The sequence below is a fragment of the Condylostylus longicornis genome, unplaced genomic scaffold (genome assembly GCF_029603195.1).
Source record: "Condylostylus longicornis isolate FDR11 unplaced genomic scaffold, ASM2960319v2 ptg000017l, whole genome shotgun sequence".
Lineage (NCBI taxonomy): Eukaryota > Metazoa > Arthropoda > Insecta > Diptera > Dolichopodidae > Condylostylus > Condylostylus longicornis.
In genome coordinates this window covers 2,071,375-2,087,756 of record NW_026577986.1, presented here as the reverse complement: position 1 = coordinate 2,087,756, position 16,382 = coordinate 2,071,375, and the positions used below count along the sequence as shown (strand labels likewise).

Genomic DNA, 16,382 nt, shown 5'->3' with positions numbered 1-16,382 from the left:
GTTTTAGTGTGCTTTTATTTGTTTACATTTTCTTTATGGGTTCCTATTTATGTTTTCTGTATATAAGAAAAATTGTGTTTTTAGAACTTTGAGAAATTCATCCATAAAAATTTTTTATATAGTTCAGAACATAGATATTATATTTAAATGTAGGATGGAATAAAGAGTTTTTGAAAAATTAAAAAAGTTTTTTTTTTTTCTGGAAAATTTATACATAGTAATTTTAGTGCATTAACGTCATGTGATATTTTTTCATAAAATTTTATATAAAAAAATTGAAAATTAAAGAAATTAAACAATTTTTGAAACGAAATTAAAGTTGTGGCTATTGTTTTGATTGCAAAATGTGTTGCTTAAAATCTAAAATTCTGTAATATGAATTCTAAAAATTTCAATAAACATTAAGATTGATAGATTTTGTATATTACAGATTATAAAGCAGATTTTAATTGAAAGTCACGAAAGGTCCTTGAGTGGGAATTAAACAAGAAATGGGAGGCGACCTAAAGACGTATTCCCGAGTCAAACAAGAATTAGCAGGAAATAGAATTAAATGAGAAAAGGGGGAGAGAACAAAATTAAATTTCCAATTTAACATTTTAGGGATTTATCCCAATTATTTGAATTATTATGCACGTATTTCTTTGATTTTTACAATAATTTTGATCGTAAGCTTTATTGCAAAATTGTCTAACTTGTCCGATATTTTTTGTGAGTTTTAATAATCCACGACAGACATGATGAAATTTCATTAATTGCAACTAGGAATATAACGTTATTGTAATCTTGTCCATTTCCATATTGCTTATTGAATTTACTTTTTTAATTTTACTTTCGCAACAGATTGAAAATAAGGACATTTCACTTTATTACTTTTAAGTAGAAATTTCACATTATTTATTTTCTCTGTTTGTTTTTATAAGTAAGTAGTTCTTTACTACTGTAATGAATAACCATTTTGTTTTGTGTGATATTAAAAGTCTTATACTATTACAAATCGGTCGATATAAAAGTTTTATTTCCATATTTATATATATATATATATATATATATATATATATATATATATATATATATATATTAAAAGTAATAAAGAAGTTACTTTTATTGATTTAACTGCCACAAATAAATAGAAAAACAAAATCGGAAAAACTTTAAAAAAGTCAAAAGTTTTGCTAAAAGAAAAATGTTTGCAGTACAAGACACGTTCCTCTTGTTTGTTTTACTATTTGTTTTTTGCCTTTCTAAAAAAAACTAATTTTAAAAATTTATTTTTGAACAAAAATATTTTTTTAAAGTCCGAAAAAAAAAATTTTTTATTTTATTACTATCCTTTAATAAAAATGTAAGAAGAAAAAGTCACAGTTTTTTTTATATGTGGTTACTGAAGTTGTTCTTTTGTAAATATGTGTGAGTGTGTTTGTCATCAAATGCAGGATAAAAATATTATATTTACTATCTTTAAGTTGTTTTTTATCGTTATTATAAATTGTATTTTTTGAATTCAGAAAGGCGTGAAAGTTTTATAATTTTCATGAATTTGAAAAATAAAAGTAAAAAGTCACAGTAAGTTTTCGATTTACTTGAAAAATTTTTCATGAAATTTTTTTTTTATTATATTTTGTACAAAATATTGTAGAAACTAAATTGTCAACAAAATTTTTAAATAAATTTTATACAACAATATTGCAGATATAAGAATTTTAAAAATTTCATTTGAAATTTGATGGGTGACATGCTAGCGTAACAGGGGCAATTATTGACACCCTGATTGCTATAGTATCACAATTATTTTATTGTATAACAAATTTTAATTGAATTGCTAGACTTAATTTTAAAAAAATAAAGAAAGAATATTACAGAAATTATTTCAGGCAAAAAAATAGTCAAAGTCCATATGCAAATTTAGTAATTATTAAAGTTCCTACGATATTTTTAATGTAATTGTTGAACTTCTTAAAAATTAATGCTTAGTTTTATGGAACAACAAAAATAATTTAGCATTTGTAAAATACGGGTGTCAATAACTGATTAAATTTTCGCTAAATTTCAATTATTGACATAATATGTCAATAATTTTAAATTTTGATATTGAATTAATTAAATCTTATGTTTAATATTTTTATTTCATATTTGATAAATTTGAGTAAAAGATTATAAAAGAGAAATATTCAATTTACATTTTACAAATGCTCAAATTTTTATAATTCTGCATAGAAAAGTTTTATGAGAAATATCGCTTAAGGGTGCCAATAATTGTACCCGTTTCACTATATCGTTCAGAAAATCAAAACAAAAAATTCTTAATTTAATATCAATTGTTTTTCGTTTGGTAAATTCAAAATCGATATAAGAAATTGCTATAATATAATTTTGATGTTCAATTGGATGAAGTTCTTTTTCTGGAAGTTCTTATGGGGTTGTGAACTATGTTGTTGGAGTATATACATAAGAAATCCAATAATCGTTTATGAGTTCACAAATAATTATTTTGAGAACGTAAATTTAGAGATAAATTAATTAATACTCAATTGAAATAAATGCATTAAACGATTTAAAACTTTTCTTTAAAATAGATTCTTTACTTTCAGAAAAAATATTGCAAAATTTTCGGATGAAAACAAAAGCTAAAGGATGCAACTAATAAAATTTATTCAATTTAAAATTTCATATACTTTCTAGATAGAACCACAAATTCTGATGTATTTTGCGGCAATAGAAATTTGATTAACTTTTGAAAATTGAAAATAGTAAAAAATTTGAAATAAAATTTTCTTTATTCAAAGCTTACCTCATATTTAAAATCAAAAATGTTAAATACAAACTGTAGAAAATAACACGTGAGTGATTTAACATATTTTTTCAGTATAACAGAGTTAGATTAACCGTAAAATAATAATATTATGGAAAAAGAGTTTGATTTGATTAATGGACGGCGTTACAGAAATTACGTAGTTCTGATTTTTGTTATGCAATTAGATTTAGATATGCGCGGATATGTTTCTCGCTCTAAATCTAAAATTGAAAAATGAAGTATACATTTTATTACATTAGATTTTAGTCTCTAATTTTTGTTTACTTTAATTGACTTGTTAAATACTTTTATTTGAAAAACTATTGCTTACATTGAAATGATATTGAAATCTCAATAAAAATGAAAAATAAATTAATATCAATAACTATTGGCCCTTATATAATTATTTATAACAGTTCTCACAGCAAAAGTATGACGTCCACTCGTATATGCTAATTGAAATAACCTTCTACTATGCATATACGCAATTTAATCAATTTTATTATTATGATTAAAAATATTTTTCCAATTATAATAAAATTTGTTTTTAAAATACTCATGGTTTTTTTTTTAAATTCAACGTACCATATTTGATATTCGATAATGTAAAAAAAAAACCCAACCATGCATAAAATATTTATTTAAAAAAAAATCAAATCTCATTTTATGTGGTCTTGCAAAAAAAAAAAATTAGCAATTCCGTGTAGGTACAGCCGTTTAGGCTACCCATTCATACTTCTCTACAATATTTCGTATAGACGTAATAATTATAAAATTAAATGTACGTAATAAAATTAATTTTTTTTTTTTTCAAATTATTCTTATTGTATAAAAAATTTGTAAAATTCTATTTTTAAAATTCAATTTACGTTTATTAGCAATAATTTTATTTTTCTTTTTGATTTTGTGTTTGTGTTCTGTTCAATTGAACGTCTTGATATGCTAATAAATTTTTAATAGCTATTAAATTGCCTTAAATTTCAGTTTTTTTGGGGCTGCTTTTGTGGTACTCGTATTATGGCAAATATGGGTAAAAAGAAAAATCTATTTTATTTTTATGTGAAAATTAAATTGAATAAATTATATTTAAATAATAAAAAAAATAATAACAATAAAATAAATGAAAAGAAAAACAAAAATCGATTTTGAAAACGTGCTTATTGCATATATTTAGGATGAAAAAAAAATTGTTTTCTTTTATTGTGAGTTTGATTTTCAGTTTGAAAATCGAATTTTTGTGCAAATTTTTATTTAATAAAATAAAAGTTTAGAGATAATTTAAAAGTTATTCTGAGTATTTGTACAAGAAAATTAAAAAAATTTTCTATTCGAAATTTTTAAATTTGTGTTGTGGTTATTTTGTTCTTGTAGTTAGTAATTTCTATTGTATTATTTTTTAGTGGTTTCAATAATTCTGGGACTATCTCGAATTTTATTAAACGTTTTTCAAATATAAATCCATTAGTAATGGAAGTGTTATAATTAATTATTATTCTCATAATGAGTGTATGTAACAGAATGCATTGTCAATTTAAGTGCCTTATACCTAGGGGTGGCTTTTTTTAATTTTCTTTTTGAATTTTTCCATTCTTTAATAAGTTTTGAAATATGTTATGAGTAGGCACTCTTAGATAGCAAAATTTTAAGTATGTCCCAAGGAAGGTCACATGACAGGTCATTTACCGAATTAATTCCATTATTTTTCCCGTAATCTATTGAGGAATGTATTAAAAGTTAAGAAAGTTGTTTGCACTTCCGATGAAGGTTATTGATGAGTTGTTTGATAGCCTAGCCTGTGAAGTTCTTGTATTTGAGAGTTGTCTTATGAACCGGTGTAGATTTAGAGAAGTTAATAGTGGTTTGTTAATCATTGCAAAAGTTTTAAGTGAAGTCAAGAAAGTTTTGTTGATATTGTTGAACAGGTTCGGTGAAGTTTATTAAGAGAAGGTAACCAGAGTTCATTGATCTTGTTAAATCTGTTGAAGAGCAGTCAGCTATACGAAATTAAAGTATGTAATGTTTATATTTTAATTTCATTATATTTGAAGTACCTTTTCAATTTTCATGAAGAAATTTTTAGTATTTTAAGTAATTTTAATTTTATTGAAATATACAGAGTAGTTTACAATCTATTTTAGACTTTGAATTATAGACTTTGTTTTCTATACCAAAATATGCTACCATTATCAGTTTTTCGATCTAGAAAACTTTTAGAATAATTGCTCTTTATCTGCCGTATTCTACATGACTTGAAGCAAATAAGAAGAATATTTATGAAAAATATTTTTATACTTAAATTAAAATTTCCAATCAGTCAAAAATTCTCAAAAGTGTTATACACTTATTGTAGAAAAAAATTAACAAAATACAACTGTAAGAAAACAGTAGTTTAGGAGGACAATCTTATACACGAAATTAAACTGCCAAAAAGCGAGACACAATTTCAATATTTAAAATTTGTAGTTGATTATAAAAAGCACTAAAAATGAAAAAATCTCGAAAATATGAAATTAGAATGAAATTTGTACCACTTCTTTTGTTATTAGAACAGAAAATTCCATTTATTATTTGGAAATAAATTGTAAATAATCAAAAATCAGTGTATTTGCTTGTAAATTTAATCACAATAAATAAAAGAATAAATATTAAATTTTCAATTTCATAATCTAATTGGAATAGAGTAGCTTCCCTGTATTGTATTTTATTTAAAAAAAAACCATTTTGAATTATTAAAAATAAAAATTACAAAATTGTACAAAAAAGGATCTAGCAAAAATTTTGATTATAAATTTTTAGACTAGAAAAATTTAAATGTACTGAAGTTTACAACAATAGAAAACAATTGAATTTTCCTTATAAAATTTCGTTTTTTCTTATTTTTAATTTGAAAAAAATTTAAAATGATTTCAATAGAGAAAAGAGTCTAGTTTAAAAAAATAATTTTAAAATTTTTTTTCTCCTTTAAATGTTCAATTAATTGAACAATAAGAAATCTATTGTGTATGAAAATATGATTTTACAGTAAGGAAATATTTCTCTTCCTTGAATAGAAGATATACTTGTATTCCTTTAGTACGGTTTTCCTTCACTCAAAAGCAACCCATAATCCTTTTTTATATCCGTAAATCTTTACAATGGAATTCAAAATAGAATACAAATTTATAATATACTCGTATATAACGAAAATTTTCCAAGTGATTTGCATAAACAACTTCAACTTGATTGCCTCTTTTTAATAAAAAAGGAATAAAGGGAAGGATGGGAAAAAGAAAGAAATGCACTAATATTCTATTTTAAGCATTCTATACCTTTTTTTTGTTATTATTATAAATTTTAGGCTTAAAAAAGCATTTATTGTGGCATCACTTTACATTTGATACTTTTTTTTATCTTTCATAATAATCTTCAGTATATAAATACATGTTTAAATCGAGAAATATTGTAAGGTACATGTATACATAGGAATAAAGGAATTAATATACAAAAAAATGAGAACAACCAGTTTTGTCAGCATTTATTATTTAAAATCATGAAATATTTTATCATAAGTCGGGTCGGTTCGATAAACCTAAAGGGAATTTAGGGAATTGCCAAATTATATAAAACATTTTGTAGAATACCTTATAAAATTCTCACGGAACTCAACTGATGAATCCATGTAATTTCAATTATTTTAGTCAAAATTATTAACATTTTCAGCCCAAAAACTTAGAAATCATGTATATGAAAAAATTATTTAATATTTCTTTTGTTTTCAGTTTTAGAGCCCAAGCGAGGATGGAAGAGTTGTGTGTAAGAAAATTTGTAGATTTACGGCATTAGTTGATCTTCCGTTTTCCAGTAATATTATATAAAGCAATTATTATTAATGGTTTTCACTGACATTAGTAAAATAATTGGTTAAATTTTGGACTCTTCAATTAGGCTTTTCGAAGTATAACCTTTTTTTTGCTTATTTTGTAAGGTTATATGTCATACCCTTACATTAAATTTTCTTAATTAACGCAATTAAGTCTTATTGTATAGTCCGGCGCTACCACACGCGGGCATCATAAGGGATAGTAGAAACAGTTTGCTTACAAGAATTTTATATAGTAACGTAGAAAGTATTAAATTATTTAATATTTTGGTAATCAAATCCTCTACTCAATATACCTTTCAAAATTATGTAACAGCATAAATCTTGTAAAAATATTTTAAGCTAATATTCAATTGAAAGTTGCGACTATTTGATAGCATTGGAAATATCACACATTCTAATTTTAAATGACTTCATAATCATAAATAACTTCTATTATAAACGAAGCAGCAAATTTTTATTAAAAACTATTCTAATTCAGATAACATCACTTGATTTCTTTATGAATAATTTACATAAACTTTAAAAAGTATATTTAGGTCATCATTTTCAATACAATATACAAAATATATGTGATATCCTTTTAATTTTCCATTATAACAGTAACTTTATATTTCTTTAGAAAATACCAAAAAAAAAAAACAAAATTTTAATATATAGGACGTTCAGAAGAGAATATTACACTAAAGAAAACAGCAACAATACAATAATTTTTATGTGGGAGTAAAATGGAGAGGAAAATTTATGTTTTTATTTTTGCCAACGTTCTTATTATTATTGTTATTGTTGTTATTTATTATCAAATTGCAATATCAAATCAGTTTCCTTATAATATTATTATATGAATATTCAAAAAAGAATAACAAAAATAAAAAAAAAAATAAAATAAATATTGTAAATCTATATCTTTCAATGCAAACAGTTCAATATCCTGAGAATTCACTTTATAAAAGAAGTGAAAAAAAAGGATATTTATTTCAAATGAATAATATTCAATGGAAACAATAATGAATGATTTGTGTAAATAATGCCTTTATATTGAACTACACTACAACTATATGCACATATGCATTATCATATGCTATATGTATACGGATGTTTATGTATGATATTTTGTGTAAGTTTAAAGCTTCCATTATTTGCAATGAAAGAATTTTCTCTCTCTTTAATACATTATATTAGTATGTATGTATACATTTATATATATGTTCATATATGTAGCATAGTAAGTATTTTAAGTGATTTTATTTAAATAGGATTACACTAAGGTAAAATTTGAGGTTAAATTTACATATAGGAATTTTAAAGTTATAAAGTTTTGTATATGTATAAGAAAAATTAAAGAAAATAAAGAAAACTACATATAAAATTTTTAATATTATGGAATTTTAAGATCTTGTTTAACAATTATTTCTTGGGAATTTAATATTAAATTTAGTTTTTATAGTTTTAATACGCTATGAACTATTTGTAAAATTGCTTGGAATTTTTTGAGAAAAAAAGATTTTCAATGAAGTTATTTTATAAAAATTCTTAGGAAAATTATTAGATATTTTCAGTGATTAGCCGAAGAAGACTTATTTGAATCGCTTATGTGACTTCATAGCTAATAGCTTTTCTGCTATTTAAAATTTTTATCAAAATATCTTCATGGTGGATTGTTATATTCATATTTGCATGGCGTGATCAATTTCTGATGATTATTAACTAAATTTTCTTGCTTCATTAAAATTTGAAACTCTATTTTCTTCAATTTCATTCAGGTTTGAATATATATAAATATGGATGACATTAATTCACAAGTGAACAATGCTTCTAATATTTTTTAAAATTTTTAAGAGAAATAAATCTAATCATTAATTATTTTTAACAATAATCTTAACTGTATTTAAATATACAATAGAAAATACATTAAAAATATGAGAAAAGAATTTTGATTTTAAATTTCAGAAAAGAATTTTATAAAACAACTTGAAATATTTGAAATTTTTAATATATAATTAGATTGAAATCACAGATTAATTTTAATTTTAAAGTATTCATCGGATTAAATGTAATGCCCCGTAATATATGCAATTTTATTTTAGATAATAGAAACACTGAGTATTTTTAGGAGAATTAAAATTGTAAAATTTTGTTGTTGCAATTAGTCAGAAATTTCTCAAAACAGAAATTTATTTTCCATTGTATCAAATTAATATTTTATTACCGACCGTATTGTGTATACAATAGGTAGGTTATGTGATGGCAACAAATTTTGCATATCGAGTTTTCGGTGGGAACGTACTTCTCCATAGTAGGGAAGTGTAAATAAACTATTTTTAGCAACCTGTCGGTCTGTCGATCTGTCGGTCTGTCGGTCTGTCGGTCTGTGTGTGCACGCGTGTATCTCAAGTTCGGCTGAACCGATTTTGATGAAATTTTATATGTAAGTTTATTTCCACCATGGCATGGATTGATCAACTTTTGGTGTATATCAGGCCTCGGGAAATGCACTTTTTAGCGGGCCTGTTTTACATTTTTCACCATTTCGAAGAAAATATTCAACCGATTTACTTGAAATTTCATATATGAGCTTTGCTCGACCGCCCGCGAAACCTCCTAGCTTTTGGAACAAATCTGGCATCAGTAACTGGACGTTTACTACGGGCCAAATATACATTTTTGTGTATATAAAGAGAAATAATCAACCGATTTCACTGACATTTAATATTTGAATTCCTCGTATTAAAACAATGAACATATAAATTTTTTGAAAAGATCAGGGCTCGAAAACTGATTTGCGGGCCGTTTTTACAGTTTACACCATTTTTAAGAAAATATTCAACCGATTTACTTGAAATTTCATATATGAGCTTTGCTCGATCTTCCGCGAAAATTCCTAACTTTTGGAGGAAATCAGGCATCAGCAACTGGACGTTTACTAAGGGCCAAATATAGATTTTTGTGTATATAAAGAGAAATAATCAACCGATTTCATTGAAATTTAATATTTGAATTCCTCGTATTAAAACAATGAACATATAAATTTTTTGGAAAGATGAGGGCTCGAAAACTGATCTGCAGGCTGATTTTACATTTTTCACCATATCTACGGAACGAATTGATGGAATTTCTTGAAATTTGAAACTTGAGTTGTGGGTTGCTACCGAAACTAACTGGCGAGCATTTCAGGGAATTCGGGTAGCACATAGCGAAACTCTACTAAGAGCCAAATTTACATTTCTCTAGGTATGTTAACTATAAGCTTACTAATGTCCTAAAAATTGGAAAGAATTATTTACAGACATTTTTATAATATTCTGTAACACTTTCATTTAACTAGACAATACACAATGCGGTCGGTTATATGCTGACCACATCAGATTTTGTTTCTATATCATTATATCCAAGTATAGAAAACTAATCACCCTAATTTTGTTCTATACTTCTATAGAATAGAAAGAACGAATGTGCGGCCTTAATTTTATAATTATCTTTTCTATTCACAAAAGAATTATTTTAATAAAATTTAATGTTATTTAAGCACGGTCCCTTCTTTTGTTCTTTTTCTTTTTTAGTAAGGACCATTCGTCCTTCTATTAAAATTAAAAAAAAGAAAATTGCCGAAAAAACTATACTTAAAAATTTTTTATACGTTTGCAATTTAAAAACTTTTGCAATCTTACTAGAGCATTTATTTTTCCGTGATCTTTTTGTTTCAAAAACAAATTTTATATTTTAATGCCATTTTTTTTTTGTTGATAATTTCACTTAATTTAGGAAGTAAATGTGGAAAACGTTATATGATTACAAAGAACAAAAATGTAGAAAAAGTTAAAAATTAAAAGTTTTTCTTTTCTTTTATTTTATATAGGAAAAGTCATGTAGCAAATTTATTTCTTCAATTCTTCTTATATAATTTTCAACATTTTGAAAAAAGTATTTAGCTGTTATTATTGCAATTTGGAGTGTATGTGTGTTTGCATTGTTGTAGTAGTAGTGTAAATTTAGTCTACAGTTTTATAAATTATTACACTTGTAAATGTTTTGGAGAACAGGATCATAAATATGTTCTTTTAATTAACTTTCCAAATCAAAAGCAAAATTAATGGAATCTAATAAAGTAATATTCATGGTCTTTATACATAAAGAAACTAAAAGAGTATTTTGTTTCCGAGCATTAAAAATGCAATTTTTGCACACTTGTGTAAGCTTTATATAAAAAAACGTTTATTAAAAAGTTGCATTACATAATATTTGCTTACATATATACAAAGTGTAAAATTTTTTATTTACAGTTAATTTAAGTGTTATCCTTGAAAAACAATGAAGTTGAAATTGTTTATGAAATGGAATACAAAAATGAATTTAATTTAAACTTCTTCCTAATAAATCTTGTTAATGATTATGCGCTCATATTCAATGTTTGTGTCAGTTTCAAGTTATTTTCTTAAACATCCTTTTTTTTTGCATATTCTAAATTACAATAACAAACTTAAACTGTCCACAAACAAAATTATTTTACCTTAATAAAAGTCAGTTTAATGACCTCAACAATATTTCCCTATAAACATAATTTTCACTCAACATATTGTCCATAGTTGAATTTTGAAATGAACAAGAAAAAAAAGGGGAGAAAAGTTAGACCAAAATAAACCTAATTTTTCACCCATTCCGGATAGAACTACAAAATTTTACTGCTTTGGTGCAAAGCAATTTTTGTGTATTTTTTTTTTATTTCATTACAAAAATTTCAACTCTTCATTACTTTTATAGCATGTAAATTTCAATAATCTCTCACAGACATACATAGATTACATTCTAACTCTGTAATTTGTTATACTTGTGTATATACACACAGTGGATAAATAGATGGCCAGTAAAATGTAATAACAAGGAAAAACTATTATCCTTGCCTAAAAATAAAAAAGTAAAACAAATTAACTAAAATTACAAAGGTAAAAATGGGAATTTAGAAAAAAAAAATGTGCTGGAGAATTTTCAGAACTTTTGTATAGAAATTTATTGCCGAAAAAAAAAAGAAAGAGAAAAAATTAAATTACCCTAATAAAAACTCCTTTTCTATATTTTTTTTCATTTGAGCGTTTTACCCATTTTATATAATTTTATGTAATGTACTGTAATGAAATTGTAAATTATTTTTAGCGCACATTCGTGTGCAATAAACGCTGCATGTTTAAAAAATTTTTTAGATTATATAAGAAAAAATTAAATTTTATTTTAATTTTTAATTATTTTTAAATTACTAATAAGATTTTTGTAAATTAAAATTAATGTAAAAATTAAAATAGATTTTTATCAAGAACTTAAATAAAATGAATGAAACTTTATTGAAGAGAAGTCATTTCCAATAAATTGAAAGTGTTCCGGACTATATTTTCAGAAATTAAAATATTTTATAATTGAAATATTGGAAATTAGTCTAAAAACCAATTGAATTCATAAGGGTCATTAATAAAATTGATGATTTTAAAATTGCATAAATTTTTTTTCATTTTAATTTGGTAATTTCATGTGTTTACGAATAATTTGTAGTGGAAGAAATGGTTTAACAAGAATATCTTCTGAAAACGTGAATATTTTCCAAATTTTTCTTTACTATTAATCAGAAAAATTGCTTAAAAATTAAAAAACCTTTTATTAAAAAACTAAATGGAACGACCACGAATTAAAATTTTAAAAGTTCTTGCGCTTAATTGTAAGATATTTTTAATTATTTTTGATGTTGGATGAGGAATATTGCTAACAGGCTTTTGATGTTGAGCAATTAATGATCGAATAAATGAAATAAACTTGTAGGGAATTTACAATTTTTACGAGTAATAAATCTTCTGGCTTCTACGATTATTTTAGCACATTTTTGAACGTTAAATAAAATTTCAATTTACTCTTGTTGCAATTCTTGAGGAATAAAATATTTTAAGACATACTTTCTGTTATAATTACATAAATGTATTTATTACCAAAATACTTAACATCTGATATTCATAAATTTTCTTCAAAGTTTCTAAATTTTCTAAAAATAGATAAAGTTTTTTCTTTTTTATCAAAAAATTGCATATAATAATAGAAAACTTTTTATAGTTTCCTAAAGCATTTAAATTTAGTGCACTAGATCTTCAAAAATTTTAAATGATATTTTAAGAGTTCCAGAATAGAAAATATCCTTTTACTGATAGCACATGCATTCTTTATAAATATTAAAGAATTAAAACTTAAGAAAGCAAGAACAAGACAAAACAAAAATATTTCTTTATGTTTTCTTTTGCCTTTTACTGTCACGGTAATAATTTTACTGTGATAAATTTAGCTCTTTTCCTCTCTACTGCAAAAATTTTCTAAAGTCTGTATAAAATATTATTGTTTTAAATATCAGTAATACTCAATATATAATATAAATTTGTATGTATGCATGTAATATAGGTGGAAATTCTGTTGAGACTTGTAAGGACGATAATATAAAAAAAAAGGATAATATTTTGGCATGTCAATGTTGTTGTTTAATTTTTTTTTGGTGTTGTAAAATTGTATGCAACAAAAGTTGTGTTTTTTTTACGTTCATTGCATTGTAAAGGACATAAAATGTAGAAAAAAGAATGCAAAGTAGCATTACCAACACCATATAATGCAAGTGTTGTATTACGAATATTACCGTTTTTATTTTGTTCTTTTAAAATTACGTTTCTTGTTAAGGATCGTCGTCTCTTTATTGTCCTTGTTATTTTTATACTTATATTTACATATTTGTATTCTCAATGGAGAATTCGTTTATTTTTTTTTAGGAAAATTACGATGAGTACGAAGCTCTTAGTTTGACTATTTTTATGGTAATAAATCAATCTTTTTCTAGAGGTTATTGTATTGGGTTGGTTGTTTTTATATTGAAGTATTATTTATTTTTGTTATGTTATCATTATGCAGAAGGGCATTAGATATAAACTATGCACAAAATTGCATTGAATATAAAATTTTGTTTAGCACTTTTGTTTCTTTTTCTTTGTTGTTTTAGTATTAAATATTTTGTTTGTGTATACTAGAATATTGTAATTTAAAGTTTTGCTTCATTTAATTTAGGGGAAAAAATGCACCTGAACTATTTTGTTTTCTTTTTTATGAGATCTTGATAAAAATGCGGTAAAATAGAATTAGTGGTATAGTTTTTTTTTGGGTATTTTTATGGGAATTTTATTCTTGGGTTAACCAAAAATTGTGTTTGACATTTAAATGTATTTTTGGCAAAAAATTCTTAAAAAAAAGTCAAAAAGTTTTATATAAAAGTAATAAAAATTTTTTTAGGTTTATTTTTTAATTTTAATCGGAAATGACTATAATTGATCGATTATTTATGGGTTATACGCTGTTTGACAGTTATAATATGATAAATTATTTTTATAGATTGGTAACACTACATAATATTCTGGGACTTATTATATAAATTAAGGTTGAAAGGGAATTTTATTAATAAAGACATTGATAATAGCATTCGATTTACTTTTCACTTTTTCAATCAAAATCGTAATTTAAAGAAAAACTATACGGGATTATTTCCTTTTTTATATTGTAAATCGAAACTGGTAGGCATTTACAAAAGCGTGTGCTACAATATTTTTAAATTGCATTAGTCTTTCTCTTAAGCCTTAAATTTTTTATTAGTATGAGGCTTTAATGAAATGAGATCTCGTTCATGTACTTTATACTCGTACGATTTAGAAAATGAACAATATAAGAGAGAGAGACTTTTGCTACATTTAGGAAAATATTGTTAATTTTTTTCTCTTGATAAAAGCTATTAGATTTTGAAACCTGAGACTTATCGGTAACAGTTCATAAAATTTATGCAAATTTTTGATACGAAGAAAAAATAGCATGTATATAGATTTTCTAATTTTCATACCTCCTTTTCAGTAAAATTTCCTGAAAGAGGTCACGTTTTGCAATTTCAAGTAAAAAATGTAAAAATAAATATTTCCAGTTATTTCCGCAAATACTTGTATGTATTTTGAAAAACTGTCAATTTTGCATAAATTTAGGATAAACATTTTTAAATCTAGTGTGGTTTTCGCATACAATACTCTAAAAATTGTATGCAAATATCGATTCGAAAAAAAGAAATTGATATTTTCGAAAAAAAATTATATCTTCGAAAATAATAAACAAAAAAATAAAATGAAGTTTTTGTAATTGATATTTTTAGAAGAGATTTTTTGATTTCTTTTTTTCCATTTCCAATTTTATGAAAATATTTATGAATAAACAGGTGAATTGTATGTATTTTGAACAATTTATCTTCTCCTGATAATTTTTTGTTATCTTATCTTGTATATTTGAGTTAAATACGATAAAGAAATGAAATTTAAATGGAGAGTAAAGTGTATAATTTTGTTTTTTTATCTTACTAGATTAATGCTTATCAGTTTATTTTTTTGGGTGGAGAGTTTCATTAAGTAGAATAACGTTAAATCAGTTATAGAAAACTGAGCTGAGTAATATTTCCTTGCTTTATCGAATTTTAGTATTCGATTAACTTTGAAAGTTAAAAAATTCAATTCGAAACGGTATTTTAAATCAAAAAAATTAATTACACTTCGAAACTAATTTGAAACGAATTTTTAAATTATACAACAAGAAAAAAAAATTAAAAAATGGTTGATGTTGAAACAATTGCATCAATATTTGTTAAATTATTTAAATTACTATTAAATATAATTGTATTAGTACTTTATCGTACTGGTGATGGTGGTTATTTTTTGGGTGTTGCTGGCACATGGAATCTAAATGAAGAGAAAGGTGCTGATGCTGAAATTGTTGCATCTGGTGTATTTGTCGGTTATTTAATATATACAAGTGTACAATTGATAGCATTTATGTTTGGTACAACAAAACATAAACGTGAATTATCTGATACAATTATGAATTTTGTTGGAACATTCTTATGGTTAGCTGTTGGTGGTGTTGCATTACATTATTGGAGTGGTTATTTAGCTGATCATGATTTCTTATATGTTGCAACTGAAAGACAAATTGGACTTGCATTAGGTTCAATATCAGTTCTATCTGCTGCTTTATATTTATTGGATACGGTATTGGCTTTTGTACATTTTGCTAAAGATGATACAATAGAATACAAAGTAGCTCCACATTAAAATAATATGGGTAGAAATTCGAGTAAATTCTTTTATGTACCTATAGTTTTGTAATATTTTTTTATAATAAAAGTATTTTTCACGTATTTTTTAATAAGAAAAAAAAAAATATAAATGTGACAATATGACTAATCCTAAATATATGCAATTTATTGTATTTGTAAGTGTAATTTTTTTAAATATTTTTAAATAAAGAAAAAAAAGAATGTTGTATGACTAATTCGATTTGTTTATGTTTAAAAATATTTACAGATAAAGATAATAACAGATAAGATATGTAATTTTATGTTAAGTAAATAATTTTGTAGTATTGAAAATGTAGAAATAAAATGTAGAAGTGAAAAAATTTTCATATATTTTTTATCAAGGGGAAACAAGCTGGGACAATGTTAAGAGTGAATGTTGATTGTAGTATTTTTAAAAATTTTAAATAATTGTGATTTAATAATGAGATTTTTAGAGTATACTCAAGTGAAATTTTTTCCTCTAAAAAATAATAATATTTGTGGTTTGAGTGAATTATTGTATTTTGTTTACAGAGAGATTGCATTCAATCAATTATAACATTTCAAATAATTAAAAT

General features: G+C 23.9%; 2 protein-coding genes across 6 annotated transcripts in view; one reads left to right on the top strand and one right to left on the bottom strand.

Annotated features, from left to right (window-relative positions):
* Positions 1-16,382, bottom strand: part of LOC129606148 (myb-like protein A) — a 290,115-nt gene that overhangs the window by 138,519 nt on the left and 135,214 nt on the right. The gene's annotated exons all lie outside the window — the stretch shown is intronic.
* LOC129606149 (protein snakeskin-like) lies at positions 15,135-16,071 on the top strand. The gene has a single exon (XM_055516274.1). It carries the CDS (start codon positions 15,299-15,301, stop codon positions 15,797-15,799), a length of 501 nt encoding a protein of 166 aa, XP_055372249.1. The 5' UTR covers positions 15,135-15,298; the 3' UTR covers positions 15,800-16,071.

What these genes read in the sequence shown, in the direction of transcription:
- LOC129606149 (XM_055516274.1), top strand. Translation starts at nt 15,299, where the DNA reads ATGGTTGATGTTGAAACAATTGCATCAATATTTGTTAAATTATTTAAA.